Consider the following 15,302-nt stretch of genomic DNA (forward strand, 5'->3'; position numbering starts at 1 on the left):
GCCAAGCATTTGAGTCTCATAGCCTCTCTGAAGAGCCGTGCCACTAGGTCTGGGCATGGACCCACCGATCTGACTCCGAAGCCGCTTCGGGGCTTCCGAGGCAGGCCCGATTTGGCTCGGGCTGATTTGGGGTGGGCCCTGACCCGCCTCAGCCTACAAAGCTGAAGTTGGATTCGGACATCTGAATCCTGCTTCCCCTTCCCCCAACATGCTGCCCAACCCCCCTGCTCCTTACTTGGGCCCTTGTTCGGGGGGGGGGGCGGGGAGCCACTGCTGCTGGGGAAGGTGCTGCTGGGAAAATCGCTGCCCGTCACAGCCCACCAACAGGCACCAGGGTAGGAGTTGCCCTCCAACTGCTCTCTCTCCCTTCCTTAGAAGGAGGGGAGGGAGCAGGTTGGAGGCCAACTCCTGCCTCTGCTCAAGCCTTCACGGGTTTCTTGCTTGCGAGGAGCCCGTGAAGGCTTGAGTCAGGCCAGTGGCTGCAGCTTGCAATGAGGACAGGCTACTGCCGCCAGCCCCTAGGCCCTCTGAACCCACACTAGCAGCTATCTTGTTCAGGGTAATGCGGGGAGCCATTCTCCCCTGTTTTTGCACTGTGGCTATGCCCGCGAGTGGCAGATCCATGATTTTTCTGGTTCAGTCCACGGAGGTGGATGTGCTCTGTGACTGGATGGTGGTTTTGTGGGTCTCCCCTTTAAAAATCATATGAAATCATGAGAATTCCTTTTTGATTTTATGGATCCTCGTTTTACCCAGTCCCCATAGCACATGCTTTCTTCTTGGCTTCATTCTGCCAAAGGAGAGTGGGAAGGGTTAAGGCTTCCTCTGTCATGCCTGGCAGAGACTCAAGTAGTTGCTCCCAGTGGCTGCAGCAGAGGCAGGATAGGACTGGAGTGGAGAGAAAAATGCTATGGAGCTTCCCTCTCAGCTCCTGTCCCATCCTGCCACCGCTGCCACGATCGCTGCACACAATGGCAGCTAATCACGGCGGTGTGAGGCTGCTCAATTATCAGGCAGCTCACGCACCCCAATGGATCGTCTTGCGCCCCCCCCTGGGGTGGGTGCACCCCATTTTGGAGACCACTGCTCTAGCCAAATAACGTTCAGACAGCCCACTCCTCTCCAGTAACACCACCTCTCACACAATGAGCAAACGGAGGCTGACTCCCAGCAAAGCTCACTCACTCCTCCCCCGCCTCTCCGGGTGGCCGGATCTCTCTCAAATTGATACATGTGGGGCCTCCGTGTCCTCTCACCTTCCCCCTCCTCCTCCTGCCCTTCTGTGTGATCTTTCAGAAGTTCATACATTTTCGAGACAGCCTCCCTGAGCTGCTCAGAAGGCATAAGAAGAGTTCTGAATATATGAGGCGCTTCGTGGAGAAGCCGGCTTGCTTCAGGACACCTTGGTACTGGTCTGATCCACTTTGTATCACAACAAGGCACCTCTGAATCAGCCTGCTTCGCCTCATTATACAGGCTTTGTACAGAGGCAGTGCACAGCCCTACGTGCCACTCTTAAGAGCTCAACCGCTCTGCAGAGAAGATGGTGATGGCAATGACAACGCAGTAGATAGGATGGTAGGGAGGGAAGAGAGACAGATGAGGATGAGGGGGCTGACAGCAGCACATGTGTTTTCCTGCCTCAGATGGTGGGAGAGTTTGTGCCAGCACTGATTGTTACAGCCAGGGGTGGCACAAAATGTTAATGCCAGCTGAGGCAGAAGGATCCATCTCCATCCCCCCCTTTTTTGCTGCAGTTTGGGCAATCTTGCCCATCAATACCTTGCTCTGAGGGGTCCTTCCTTAGTGAGGCATTTTGGGAGAGGCGGCTATGGACAACGCCTGTGTTACTGGTGCACCATTGGCCACAGTGGGAAAGCACCCAGCACAGCTGTCTGGAGTGTCTGGCCAATACTTTGCTCTAAGGGGTCCTTCCTCAGACTGAGGCATTGGGACCAGTGGGTGCGCCAGAGAACCCTGCCATGCTTTCCTATTGAGACAAATGCTGCAGTGGGCAAGCAGCAGCAGCTTCAGCCAGCCACAGCCAAAGAAATGAGGCTGGCCCTCTGGTCAATGGAAGAAAGGATGCAATCTGCTGCCCTTCCTGATCTGCTTACAACATCCAGAATCAGCAATAAGAAAAATGTTGGGAAATTTTAGAGTAGCAAGCAGCATTACATTTACTGAATTAGTATGCTGCTCCCTCCCACTTGCAATTCCCTTATCTCTGATCACAGACTGGAAATAACAATGAGATTCCTCTCTTTGGCTCCTCTTCCAGCTTATGTTTTCATGGAGTGAGCCCAAGCTCCTGAGACCAGATAAGGAACCTCTGTGGGCCATCCCTGATGTACGTGAATAGACAACTTTTGTACTAGGTTCTGCCCCTGGATTTTCTCAACAATAACGGGTTCAACCACTTTGTTGTTTATTCGGTCAGTCGCTTCCGACTCTTCTTGACTTCATGGACCAGCCCACGCCAGAGCTTCCTGTCGGCTGTCGCCACCCCCAGCTCCCCCAAGGTCGAGTCCGTCACCTCCAGAATATCATCCATCCATCTTGCCCTTGGTCAGCCCCTCTTCCTTTTGCCTTCAACTTTCCCTAGCATCAGCATCTTCTCCAGGGTATCCTGTCTTCTCATTATGTGGCCAAAGTACTTCACTTTTGCCTTTAAGATCATTCTCTCAAGTCTGGCTTTATTTCCTGGAGTATGAACTGGTTTGATCTTCTGGCAGTCCAAGGCACTCTCAGAATTTTCCTCCAGCACCACAGTTCAAAAGCATCTATTTTCCTCTGCTCAGCTTTCCTTATGGTCCAGCTCTCGCAGCCATAGGTTACTCCAGGGAATACCATTGCTTTCACTATGTGGACCTTTGTTGTCAGTGTGATGTCTCTGCTCTTCACTGTTTTATCAAGATTTGTCATTGCTCTCCTCCCAAGAAGTAAACGTCTTCTGATTTCCTGGCTGCAGTCAGCATCTACAGTAATCTTTGCGCCTAGAAAGACAAAGTCTGTCACTGCCCCCACGTTTTCTCCCTCTATCTGCCAGTTATCAATAAAGCTGGTTGCCATAATCTTGGTTTTTTTGAGGTTTAACTGCAACCCAGCTTTTGCACTTTCTTCTTTCACCTTCATCATGAGGTTCCTCAGCTCCTCCTCGCTTTCAGCCATCGAAGTGGTATCATCTGCATATCTGAGATTGTTAATGTTTCTTCCAGCAATTTTAACTCCAGCCTTGGCTTCATCAAGCCCAGCACGTCGCATGATGTGTTCTGCATACAGGTTGAATAGGTAGGGTGAGAGCATAGAACCCTGCCGTGCTCCTTTCCCAATCTTAAACCACTCTGTTGTTCCGTGGTCTGTTCTTACCGTTGCTACTTGGTCGTTATATAGATTCCTCAGGAGGCAGACAAGATGACTTGGTATCCCCATACCACCAAGAACTTGACACAATTTGTTATGATCCACACAGTCAAAGGCTTTAGAATAGTCCATAAAACAGAAATAGATGTTTTTCTGAAACTCCCTGGCTTTCTCCATTATCCAGCAGATATTGGCAATTTGGTCTCTAGTTCCTCTGCCTTTTCTAAACCCAGTTTGTACATCTGGCAATTCTCGTTCCATGAATTGCTGGAGTCTACCTTGCAAGATCTTGAGCATTACCTTACTGGCATGTGAAATAAGTGCCACCATTCGATAGTTTGAACATTCTTTGGTGCTTCCCTTTTTTGGTATGGGGATATAAGTTGATCTTTTCCAATCTGTTGGCCATTCTTGTGTTTTCCAAATTTGCTGGCATATGGCATGCATCACCTTGACAGCATCATCTTGCAAGATTTTAAACAGTTCAGCTGGGATACCGTCATCTCCTGCTGCCTTGTTATTAGCAATGCCTCTTAAGGCCCAATCAACTTCACTCTTCAGGATGTCTGGCTCTAGCTCACTAACCACACCGTCAAATCTATCCCCGATATTATTATCCTTCCTATACAGATCTTCCATGTATTCTTGCCACCTTTTCTTGATCTCTTCTGCTTCTGTTAGGTCCTTGCCATCTTTGTTTTTGATCATACCCATTTTTGCCTGGAATTTACCTCCGATGTTTCTAATTTTCTGGAAGAGGTCTCTTGTCCTTCCTATTCTATTATCTTCTTCCACTTCTGCACATTGCTTGTTTAAAAATAATTGGGCATATCTCCCCCTATCACTGTTGCCTTTTGCTTTCCTTCTTTCTTGGGCTGCTTCCAGTGTCTCAGCAGACAGCCATCTTGCCTTCTTGGTTTTCTTTTTCTTTGGGACGTTTTTTGTTGCCGCCTCCTGAACAATGTTGCGAACTTCTGTCCATAGTTCTTCCGGGACCATATCTACTAAATCTAGACCCTTAAATCTATTCTTCACCTCCACTGCATATTCATGAGGAATATTCGTGAGCTCATATCTAACTGATCTGTGGGTCTTCCCTATTCTCTTTAGTCTGATTCTAAATTGTGCAATAAGAAGTTCGTGATCTGAACTACAATCAGCTCCAGGTCTTGTTTTTACCGACTGCATAGATGTCTGCCACCTTTGGCTACAAAGGATGTAGTCAATCTGATTTCGGTGTCGACCATCTGGTGAAGTCCATGTATAAAGTCGTCTCTTAGGTTGTTGGAAGAAAGTGTTCGTTATGCACAGTGAGTTGTCTTGGCAAAATTCTATCAGCCTATGTCCTGCTTCATTTTGTTCTCCCAGGCCATGCTTGCCTGTAATTCCAGGTGTCGTTTGACTACCCACCTTAGCATTCCAGTCTCGTGTAATGAAAATAACGCTGGACCTCACGCAGGGACCAAAATGCTCTATTTCAAAAGTTGCTAACCAGATATCAAGTGGGGCTATCTGAGTAAAAATATACTTCCGAGTCACAACCCGCAGTCAATTCACATCTCACTGTCCCCAAAATGACCAGGTGAGCCTGTCCATATAAAATCAAGGGATGTTTTTGTCACCAGCGCCTCCCATAAATGGAAGCTTGCACAACAGGCGACTCCTGGCCGGGACGCGGCATGCAAAACGTTACGGTTGGGGCTGGAATCCTACACGCACGCATTTCCTTACGAATAGCGTCCGCTGCAATCGGTGGTGTTGCAAACATGCACAGGATCGGACTACCAGTTTACAAGCGACTTGCCTTTGCAAGATTTTGACGGTCGGCGACACCAAGATTTTGCCGGGCGGCGATACTCTACATCCGCCCGTGGAGTACGCCTGTGTAAACTGCCCCGGAAGAGGGCAACCGCCGTAAAACCTTTTTCCCCGGTCGGGCGCAGGCGGCCTGTTTCCCCGTCATGCTTACCCGCAAAGTTCCGCATGGGCTACAGGGGGCGCTCTTCGAGAAATGCCGCTAGCGTGATTCTCGCAGGTGCCGCTCTCTATGAGCGAGCACGTCGTCGCGTGCGTGTTTGGCGCGCGGTGGCGGCAGCGGCAGCCGCGGCCCTCGGCCCGCCTGGTGCCGCCTTTTTCTCCCTGTTCCCTCTGGCGCGCTCTCCCGTGGAGCTTCCTCCGTCCGCCCCCCTCCTCCCGCCCAGCGCGGCGCTGCCTGGAGGACACAGCGGGATGTCGGGAGCGGCGGCGGCCGGCGGGGGGCCCGGGCCCGTGGCTCAGGGGCTGAAGGAGGCGCTGGTGGAGACCCTGAACGGGATTCTGTGCCCGGTGCAGGGGGTGCGCGCCGCCGCTGAGGAGCAGGTGAAGGTGCTGGAGGTGACCGAGGGTGAGTGCGTGGGTGCTGCTGCCCGCCTGGACCCTGGGAGAGGTGGGGGGAATCTTTTGCCTCTCCCGCCTCCCCTTCTGTGGGCTCTGGCCTCCTGAGCTTCGAGTCTCTCCAGTCAGTCCGGACTTGTGCAGTGCGGTGGACAGAGAGAAAGCCAGGATGGAGCTGCGTCTCGTTTTTCAACTCGGGGAGGATGTTGCCCTCAGTGAGGTTGAGGGAAGGTTCAGTTCCTCTTGGGGTGGAAGTGGTCTAGTGGTTCTTTAAGAGAGCAGATGGGAGCGGGGAGAGTTCGCCTCCTGCCTTTGTTGCCCCCGGTCCCGCATTCACGTTAGGAAGCGGGGTCAGTCACTCCTCTTCCACACTGTCGGAGATACCAGGCTCTCTTTCCAGGTCGTATTTCTTTTCTCTCAAGAGGTGCGGGACAAGCAGTCTCTCATTTGCCTGTGACTTGAGCTGCGGTGAATATTGGGGACAGAGGATGCTCCACTTCCGTGACCTGGTGACTTTCCTAAGTAAACAGCCAAAAGAGTTTCCAGGCTACATTTTTAGGGTGCAATCATGTGCATGTTTAGACAGAAAAAAGTCCTATAACTCCCAGCATTCCTGAGCCAGCCATGTTTTCTGGGGAATGCTGGGAGTCATAGGACTTTTTTCTGTCTAAACATGCATAGGGTTGCACCCTTAGAAAGTTAGGGGCACCATTGAATTGAGGGAGGTAGTGATACCCTTATAGTTAATTCACATCTGACTGGCCTGGAGGGTTGCATACGGTTGAGTTGTATTTTCTTAAACTTGTAACATAAAATATATGAAAAATATGAGTTAAAGGTGGGTTTTAGTAAGTACAGTTGAATGAAATAAAAAGGTGTTGATCTTAAAACTTAATACTAATATGTTTCTGAAAAGAAGCATTCCTCCTCCTCTTAAGGTTAGTGCAAATGGTAGCTTTGTATGCTATAGTACCAAAGGGAGAGGGATGGATTTTTTTTTTTCTCCCTCCCACTCCTCCTTTGGATAATTGTTATGCTCATTGTGGTGGTTAGCTGTGTAAGTTGCCCAGCCCATGATAGCTCCACATGATCATGGTCTGCCATGTGGACTGGTGGAGATCAGTAGGGGCTGCATGCCTGGACTGCAGAGATTGGAAGCACAGGAACTGTACTCTTTAATTTCCAAATTAGGCTGTCTAGAAGTCTTCTGTAAACTTCATAGAGTTGGGATTGTGCGAGTGCCATAGCAGTGCCATAAGCATAACAACATCATTTTGTTTAATGTAGAGTGATTTGGAAGTCATAGTTCTGTCTTGTTGAAACTGACCTAGCTATGGTTAGTTATAATGAGTTTCATTAGCTTTTCACTATATGTGGAAACAAAAGTTCTGTCTCAGCATGGCTAGTAATTATGAATGTATTGGTTATGCTATGGGAATGAATTCCTCCAGCTGAAATTCTAAAATGGAAGAAATATCAAATATCACTTATCAAATAATGTAAACAAGGAAGATTCTGTTACAATATTTGAAAGGTTTTTTCATTAACAAATTGAAATGATAAATCAGTCTTTGAGAAATGTAGATCTCCCCCCCCCCCCCGTATCATTAATGACTTAATGAGGGAGTAGAAAGTTCCTAAAGTTGCAACATCGTGTGGTATAATCAGACAGAACTGCTGCTGGGTCATCATGCTGCAAACATACCATGAAGGAAGGTGGAGCTTTAATGCCTCTCCCAAGATGGTTCATCTCATTTGATGAACTTCTGTCTGTAACACAACTTAGTTGAGTAGAGTACAAAGGTAGATTTTGTTTAGGGATTGGTGGGCAGAAAAGTTAATCTTACCTAGAGGGGCAAAGATAACCATTTCAAAATGTCCATAGTTATTTGAAGAGAACAAAGGAACTCCATGGTCTCCTGAGAAGGACTTGAGAACTCAATGGAAGGTATATCCTAGGATGACACCTGGTTCTTAACATAGGAATGTCTTAGATTTAGAATCTAAGATAAGAAGTGCATTTTATGTTTTCTTTGTAACTTACACTGTTTCATCTATACCTATACTGCATACTAGCACATTTCTTTGCTTAACTATATCTTTAAGGAATGCCGTATTAAGGGAAAATTAAGGTGCAATCCTATGCATGTTTAGACAGAAAAACAGTCATACAACTCCCCTGGCTAGGGAATGCTGGGAGCTGTAGGACTTTTTTTTGTCTAAACATGCATAGAATTGTGCCCACACACACACACGTTCAGAAGGACAGATCATCAAGTCCCTAACTTATTACTGACAAATCCCCAAGTTTCTAGGGCTTGTTGTAGTATGGTTCTAGCTACAGGGCAAACTTACGTAGAGCTGAAACAACGAAGAGACTTATGGCACCTTAAAGACTAACACATTTATTCTGGCATAAGCTTTTGTGGACCATAAGACTCCTGGTTGTTTTTTCTGCAATAAACTAATTCGGCAGCCTCTGGAAATTATATGGAGCTGATAGCTGCTTAGAAGATCTGAAGCCAGTGCTCCTATTACAGCACAAATGAGATTTGCTCATTTTAGGAGTGGTAGCCTGGAGTATGAGGAGCTTGAGAACGTGTCACACTTCCACTTTTAGCAGCATACGTGAAGTAATCGTATGATGTCATAGTGGGCAAGAGCCACCATTGGGCACTGCAATCTGTCTAACCTTTACATCTCTCACTCACAACAATCACATTTTTATCCTGCTCTTTCCGAATAGGTGATTTTTTAAAATGAATTGCATATTAAATATTTTGTATTTTCTGGATGAACCTGCAGAATTGCATTATGCTGAAATTGGCACTAGTTTGTGCCAGCAGTTGCTCAAGTAGTTATTCCTTATCACAAGAACTCTAAATTGTGTTATAATAGCTATGATCCTAAGCTGGCTGGCCTTGCAGTGTGGATGGGGATAGCCATTATACATAGTTTCAGCCTTCCCATTCACTCAGATTTGAAAACTAGGGCATTTCTAGACCTTTGGCTGTTCCTGAAAGCCCAGATCACAGCCAGGGTCCCTCTTCACAAGCTCCAACTGGTGGGAAAGCTGTGACTGATATTTTCTGAACATTGTTCACAGCTTTGAGTTATAGCCTTGAGATTAGGTTACCGTGAGGCATTCTACATGGGCTTACTCACAAAGACAGTTCAGAAGCTTCAGTTGGGACAGCATGTGACAGCCCCATTCCTAACAAGTGCTTAGCTATGGGCAGATAATTCCAGTGTTATAGGATAGGGATGCAGAGCAGTTTTGGGGTGGGTCCAGATTGTCCCCCGCCAGGCCTACCGCAGAATGGATGACATCAGGGTGCATGGCCCCACATTGTGATGTCACATCGGTCCCACACTAAGCCTGGTGGGGGGCTATCTGACCCCACCCTGAAACTCTGTCCCCTGACACCATCCCCCTTCCCCCCCCTCCCTGCTGGAAGGAGGCATGACATTCCATGCCTACTTCTGGCACAAGAAACGGATGCAGTCACTGTCGGGAGGAGTAGTGGCCCCTCCCAATGCAGGTGGAGTCCCTGGCTTTGTGCGGCTCCTTGGACACTGTATGCCACACAGTGGTACTCAACCCATGCTGGGGAGAGGGGCCACGTTTCCTGGCACAGCCCAAGTCAGGCCACCCGGCAACCCTGCTGTTGTCTCTGATCTGAGACAATCTAATAAGCTAGCAGGACTCCAGTCTGATACTGGAGATAACAGTGGGGTTTCTGCTGCTGATGTACTGCCAAATCCCGATGGCCCACATTCACAATCTGATGTGGGCCTGCAGGACTCGACTCACTGCCCTGCATCCCCCCGCTGTTATCTCAGATCAGCAGTAACAGTGGGGATGTGGTGTGGCTAGACTCAGCCATGCTGGACTCTTCCCAGCTTGAGCAAGTCCCACTGCCCCACATCACCACTGTTATCTCCAGTCTGAGACTGGAGATGACAGCTGAAGCTGCCCTCCAAGGGGATTCTTCCAGGGGTCAGGGCTTGGAGCCTAAGCTCTGCCCCCTGGAGGAACCACAAGAAGCTCTGCAGGCCGGATTGGGGTGCTCTGCAAGCTGGAAGTTCTGCAGCCCTGCTGTAGGGTGTGGCTCCCATTTATCTTCAGGGCAGAAGATGCTAGCTGACTGGTAAATGCCTTAAACAGCCTAATCCCAACATAGCTTAGAAACCATTTCCTTCTGTATGTTCCATTGAAATCTCTTGATTACACCATCTGTGTGCTGAGTTTACATGGCAAGAGTATGTGGAGCAGCGTTCTCAGTGGCGATCCCAAAGTTGTGAAACTCCATTGTCTTCAAAAGGATTTACTTTTAGATAAAAGAATACAGAATTGCAGTCTCAGTTAAACAGAACAGTTTAAGAGTTTACTGCCTATATTGTACAATGTTGTTACAACTGGAACTACAAAAATACCTGCATAAAGCAGAAATAAGAGAGAAAAATATGTAACTGACAGATCAGTGCCCACAGAAGAAACTGTACTTGCATCGAACACATAAGAAACTATCTGGTTTGAAAGATGAAGGTAGCTCTGATGCCTCTTTACTGAATGGTATAAAACTATTTATTTGAGAGAACTGATGAAATTTATTGACCTCTTACTTAGTATTTATAGCACTTATTGAATGGTGAAAGTACTTCATGCACATTTTCAGTAATCCTTACTGGAGACCCATAAGGTATAACAGCATTTTCATATTGTAGATGGGGAGAAAGAGAATATGGCTTGCCTAAGGCCACTTAGGGTGCAATCCTATGCATGTTTAGACATAAAAAGTCCTGGCTGGGGAATGCTGGAAGTTTTAGGGCTTTTCTCTGTCTAAATATGCATAGGATTGCATCCTTAGTGAATTTGTGGCTGAGGTTAAATTTGAATTGTGGACTCCTAGTTTGCAGTCTTAGCAGCTGTGCTACACCAGCTCTCAAAATCAAGGAAGGTTACTGGAATTATCTCAAATACTGCATTATGTAGAACTTTAGAACAGGGTGGGCTGACTTCAGTTTTGCACGGCCTACATCTGTGCTAGATTATTCTGAATACAAACTCTTTATTAAAACCTTGGGGGATCAGAACAAGGTCCATCTAGTCCAAAATCTATGCAAGAATGTTAGCAACTAGCAGGCACTAAGGATGCCACTCCTGATGTTACGTGTTTAAGTTAAAGTACCTGGTTTCATTAAAAGCACAGTTTGGATGCAGTATTGCCTCTCAGTAGTGATATACCCTTAGCTCATTATATACGTTTGTTGCCTTTGCAATGCTAATATAGTTTGACCTTTGCTGTAAACAATTATTTCTCATTTTACTTGGTTTCATTTATTTCACAATATTTTTGTCCTGCTTTTCTATTTCAGGGAAATATTCAAAGCAGCTAACAAAATATAAATCAACATCAGTGTATACATTTAAACTAAAAAATTCATACACACAAACAATTTTAAAACAGCAATCCAAATTTAAAATAGCAGTGTCATTTGTTGATGTTATGCATGTCAACAAATGGCAGGTGTTGAATGCAGTGCCCAAAAAGGCTCACTGAAAGATGTGTGCTTACTACTAACAGAGCCAAGAGGACCTCTCTTAGGAGGGCATAGTGTAACTTTGGTAGCATAATACAGAAGGTCTTGTCTCATGTGCCCACCTGCCTTGTTGGTTGGCAGTGGGGCATAGAGCAGAGCTTCCAAAGTTGCCCTCTGTATTTGGGGCAGGTTCTTACCCAGCCCTATTCCATTTAAGGCTTTAAAGGTCAAAAACAGCACTTTGAATTGAGCTGATAAACAAATTAGAAACCAATGAGGATGGGATAATATTGGAGAGAGATGATCCAACGTGCAAGCCCTTTGGTTTGAAATGCAGCTGCCAATTGAAGTTTCTGAATTTTCTTCAATTCAGAGGCAACCTATGTAGGGGACATCACAGTAATTTCATCTTGATTTGACTTCTATAGAAAAGGGTGCAACTGATGTACCAGCTGAAGCTATTAAAAGCACTCCTAGTCACCGCCACTACTCTCCAGGTGCAGACTGGATCTAGGAGCACTCCATAACCCAGAACCTGATTTTTAAGGGAGAATGTATTCCCATCCAAAATGGATGGGACTCCCAGGTTGCCAAATCCACCAACAAACAATATTTCCATCTTGTCTTGATTACCTTTAAGCTTGTTTGCCCATATCCAATCCAAAACTGATATCCAGAACTGGTTCAGAACCTCCACAGCCTTCTTGAGTTCAGATTACTCCTAGGCTATGATTACAAGGAGTTAGTGATCATATAATGATTCCACTAACTTGGAACTTGAGGAAGACATTGCTTTCCAATTCTCATTTGAGGTTTTCTGGATCTCTTCCAGTATAGCCTAAACACTGTTCTGCGAAGGGAGAGCCCTCGGGGATCAAGACTCAGTCCTGAGTATGTGGTGTTCACTGAGCCTAGATGATGGAGCCTGAACTCGGATAAAGGCCAGTTGTGCAGTTTTTTACTACTAGTCTTGGCTTTGGTTCCACAAGTAGGTTGATGCCTAAAGTACATGTCGATCTGCATATTTCTGAACAAGAAGACCTTTAACAATGCAGCTTCCTTTGCTTCGGATGGTCGTGCTCCTACGTAGGAACAGTATCCCATCAATATTCAGGAGCATTTGAAGAAAGAAAGATAAGGACTCCTTTTGAACTTTTGGTCCACAACAGAATTATACTTTATACACTCTACTGTATTTCTAATTAATTGAAGGAAAAGGACTCATGAGAAGAATATAAATATGAGTTTAGCTGGCAAGAAAGTACAATTTTTGACACCTTGTACTAACTTGCAGTTCAGTTTTATTGTAGACAAAGTGAGAGATTTAAAGCAAGGTTCTGGCACCATAATTCTCTAGTTGAGAATTAGCTCACATCCATGAAAGCTTACACCTCCTGAAAAAGTTATTTAGCCATGTCATCAGCAGCTCAAATAAAACAAAAATATGTTTTCAAAACATAAAACAGGTTCAGCCTTGCCAACAATTAACCCTTCTAAGTTTAGTATGCAATTACTATGTGAGTTAAATAGGAAATGTTTGGGAATTAATCCTTTCCAACACTGTGCTATCCATAAAATGCTGACTCCTGTATGAAATCCCCAGCTGTTCCAGTGAAGATAGCTGCATTTTTTGAGGGGAAAAGGATGCACTTTCTGGGATGCATAAAGTCACTATTACATCATTTGGCTTCATTAATAGACCACTCCCAAAAGTCAGTCTTCCTCCAGAACTCTTTACTTAAGGCAACTCCACATTTTATAAGACAAATGTAATTGCTGTGTGTACTCTGGTGTTACACTGGTTTTTCTTACATTAAACGCAAGGAGTGTGGATTTCAAACACTTGACTGACCGTACCAGAATTCCCACACTCATGTACCTAGATCTTTCAAGCCACATGTATGATGTCTACACTTTACATTTTTGCTGCAAGAAACATTAGTGTAACAATAGTATACATTCAGTTGCGTTTGCAGAGTAAAGTATGGAGCTGCCCTTTAATTTTGAGAGGCACAAAACAGTTTATGGAACTCCGCAGTCCACTTGATGCTGCTCCCTCTTTCACCCTAGATAATAATCAAAACAGTCTGCTCTGGTTTACCTGACTTTACTTAAAATGGAAATTGTTTTATCTACTATGGCACATTTAAGGTTGTACATATGGTTTTATTCCCCCAGTGGAAAGGAAACTATTGGCAGAACAGATTTCCCCTCCTCCCTGCAGCCCCTGCATGCCTCTAAGTCTGCCCCATAGGACTGGAGGATCCTCCAGAGCAGATTGGGGGGGCGGTATGAGAGGCTGCAGAAGGGAAGGAGAGTACACAGAAGTCCCATAGAGGGAGTCCTGTTGCGCAAGCAGACTTCTGCTCATGTGACTTTTGGGTCCAACCCTAAGTGAGCTACTGTGAGCTACTGCAGAGACGTTCAGGAGTTCAGAAGCCTACTTCTTTAGAGAGTTCCTTGCTCATAGCTCTTACATCACTGGACTTTACTGAGCAAGCAGTTTTAGTATCAATAACTCCTGAGTGATGAAACCTATGTTCTGGTTTCCTCTTTTATCTCCAAATTGAGCAATAATTATTTTTGTTTTTAAAGCAATTTTACAGGTATGAATATTTACTGAACTCACTGAGTTCAGTGGAAGCAGAATTCAAGGTTTTCATTTTTCTAGTAATTCACATGATGAAGGGGTATTAGATGCAGATAGGCAATGCTGCAGCAGGCTGGAAAGCTGGCATCAGTTCTGCCACATACATTTGGATTCGTAGAGAGGAGGAGCAATGCAGAAGGAGTGATGCAGGAACTTTCCCTTCCCCACACCCACTTATGATGGGCTTTTTTGGACTTTCGATAGTCCAAAAAGAAGTGGTACAGGGTTGTATACTAAGGGGGACTGCAAATAGTATGGGACAGGGCTGTGATTGTCCTACATACCTATGTTTGTTCAACATTAAAAATGAAAATAGGCCACAAACATCTGAATAGGGGAGAGAGTACAGTTTCTCTGGCAGATTTCCAGGTACAGATTATTGACCTGGGCCACAAGTAAATTCTTCATAGAAGGTATCGCTTTGGAACTGCCCTGCTGCCATGCATGCATCTAGATTTACTTGCAGTTTCTGGGTAAACAGCTTCCTCAAGAGGGAAGGGAGGGAAGGACTAAACAGGTCATTTGTTGGCCTGGGAATCTAGCCAGGGAATATAGATTTAAGTCTGTCCAGCATCCTGTCACCCACATCTAGGATAGATGATCCGTAAAATGTTAACTAGAATAAGCATTCCAACATTCAAAATCTGATCCTGTAGTCAGCCAAGCCATAATGAATAGTTTGCCCACAAAGCAAATTCAGGTTTTTCAAATCTTGGAAAGCGCAGCTTCTCTGGGCAGTCCTTTTAAAAATACAAAATATGTAATGCAATTGTAATTTAATTTGTAATTTGCAATTGCAATTTACAAATTGCAAATGCAGTTTAGGACAAATGCACCTGCTTGGTTCAATGCATGTTAATGATTTGTTACAATGTGAATAAGAGTAAATAGGACAAATAATTCTGCATATCTCTACTTCTGGATGACTTTGCAGTTCACTAGTGCAGGTTATCCTGCTTGTCTGTACCAATTCGTTGAGCTTTGATAAGCAGTTATTTCCTTTTGTATTTCATTAACCTTAAATATTTTTCTATCTATCTTCAACATATACCGGATATATGACTTTTTAGCATCAAATACTGTTGTTAATTAAAATCTCTGTACATTGTCCTCTTGATCGCACTTATTTGTCAAACATAATTAACCCTTATTTTTTACAAGATTGACAAGACTTGTATAATGCAGACTATGCCAATAAAGCTCTCTAAGCCTGGTAATCATGTGCTGCATTTCTTTACTTAGCTCAACTATTATTACTTGGTACTCTTTAACAGCAACATATTCAGAACTAGTGATGATGGTAGTAGTCATTTCAGGGAGGGAGAGGAGAGGAGTCTGCAAGCCTTTATAGTTGTGCTGACTCAAATGTGGA

General features: G+C 45.3%; 1 protein-coding gene across 3 annotated transcripts in view; it reads left to right on the plus strand.

Annotated features, from left to right (window-relative positions):
* The first annotated feature begins 5,440 nt into the window (after positions 1–5,440).
* Positions 5,441–15,302, plus strand: part of IPO9 (importin 9) — a 50,738-nt gene continuing 40,876 nt past the window's right edge. The window contains exons 1-2 of one of the 3 annotated variants that reach the window (XM_084853740.1): positions 5,441–5,746; positions 12,113–12,221. Coding sequence is in view for 1 of the 3 variants with exons in the window: in XM_084853739.1 (XP_084709865.1) it covers positions 5,593–5,746 (154 nt within the window). In the remaining 2 variants the exon portion in view is untranslated. The remainder of the gene's footprint in view (positions 5,747–12,112; positions 12,222–15,302) is intronic. The other 2 variants (XM_084853741.1, XM_084853739.1) reach the window with 2 other exon arrangements.

The sequence above is a fragment of the Heloderma suspectum genome, chromosome 4 (genome assembly GCF_057233095.1).
Source record: "Heloderma suspectum isolate Gila_16-S chromosome 4, 16-S_ref, whole genome shotgun sequence".
Classification (NCBI taxonomy): Eukaryota; Metazoa; Chordata; class Lepidosauria; order Squamata; family Helodermatidae; genus Heloderma; species Heloderma suspectum.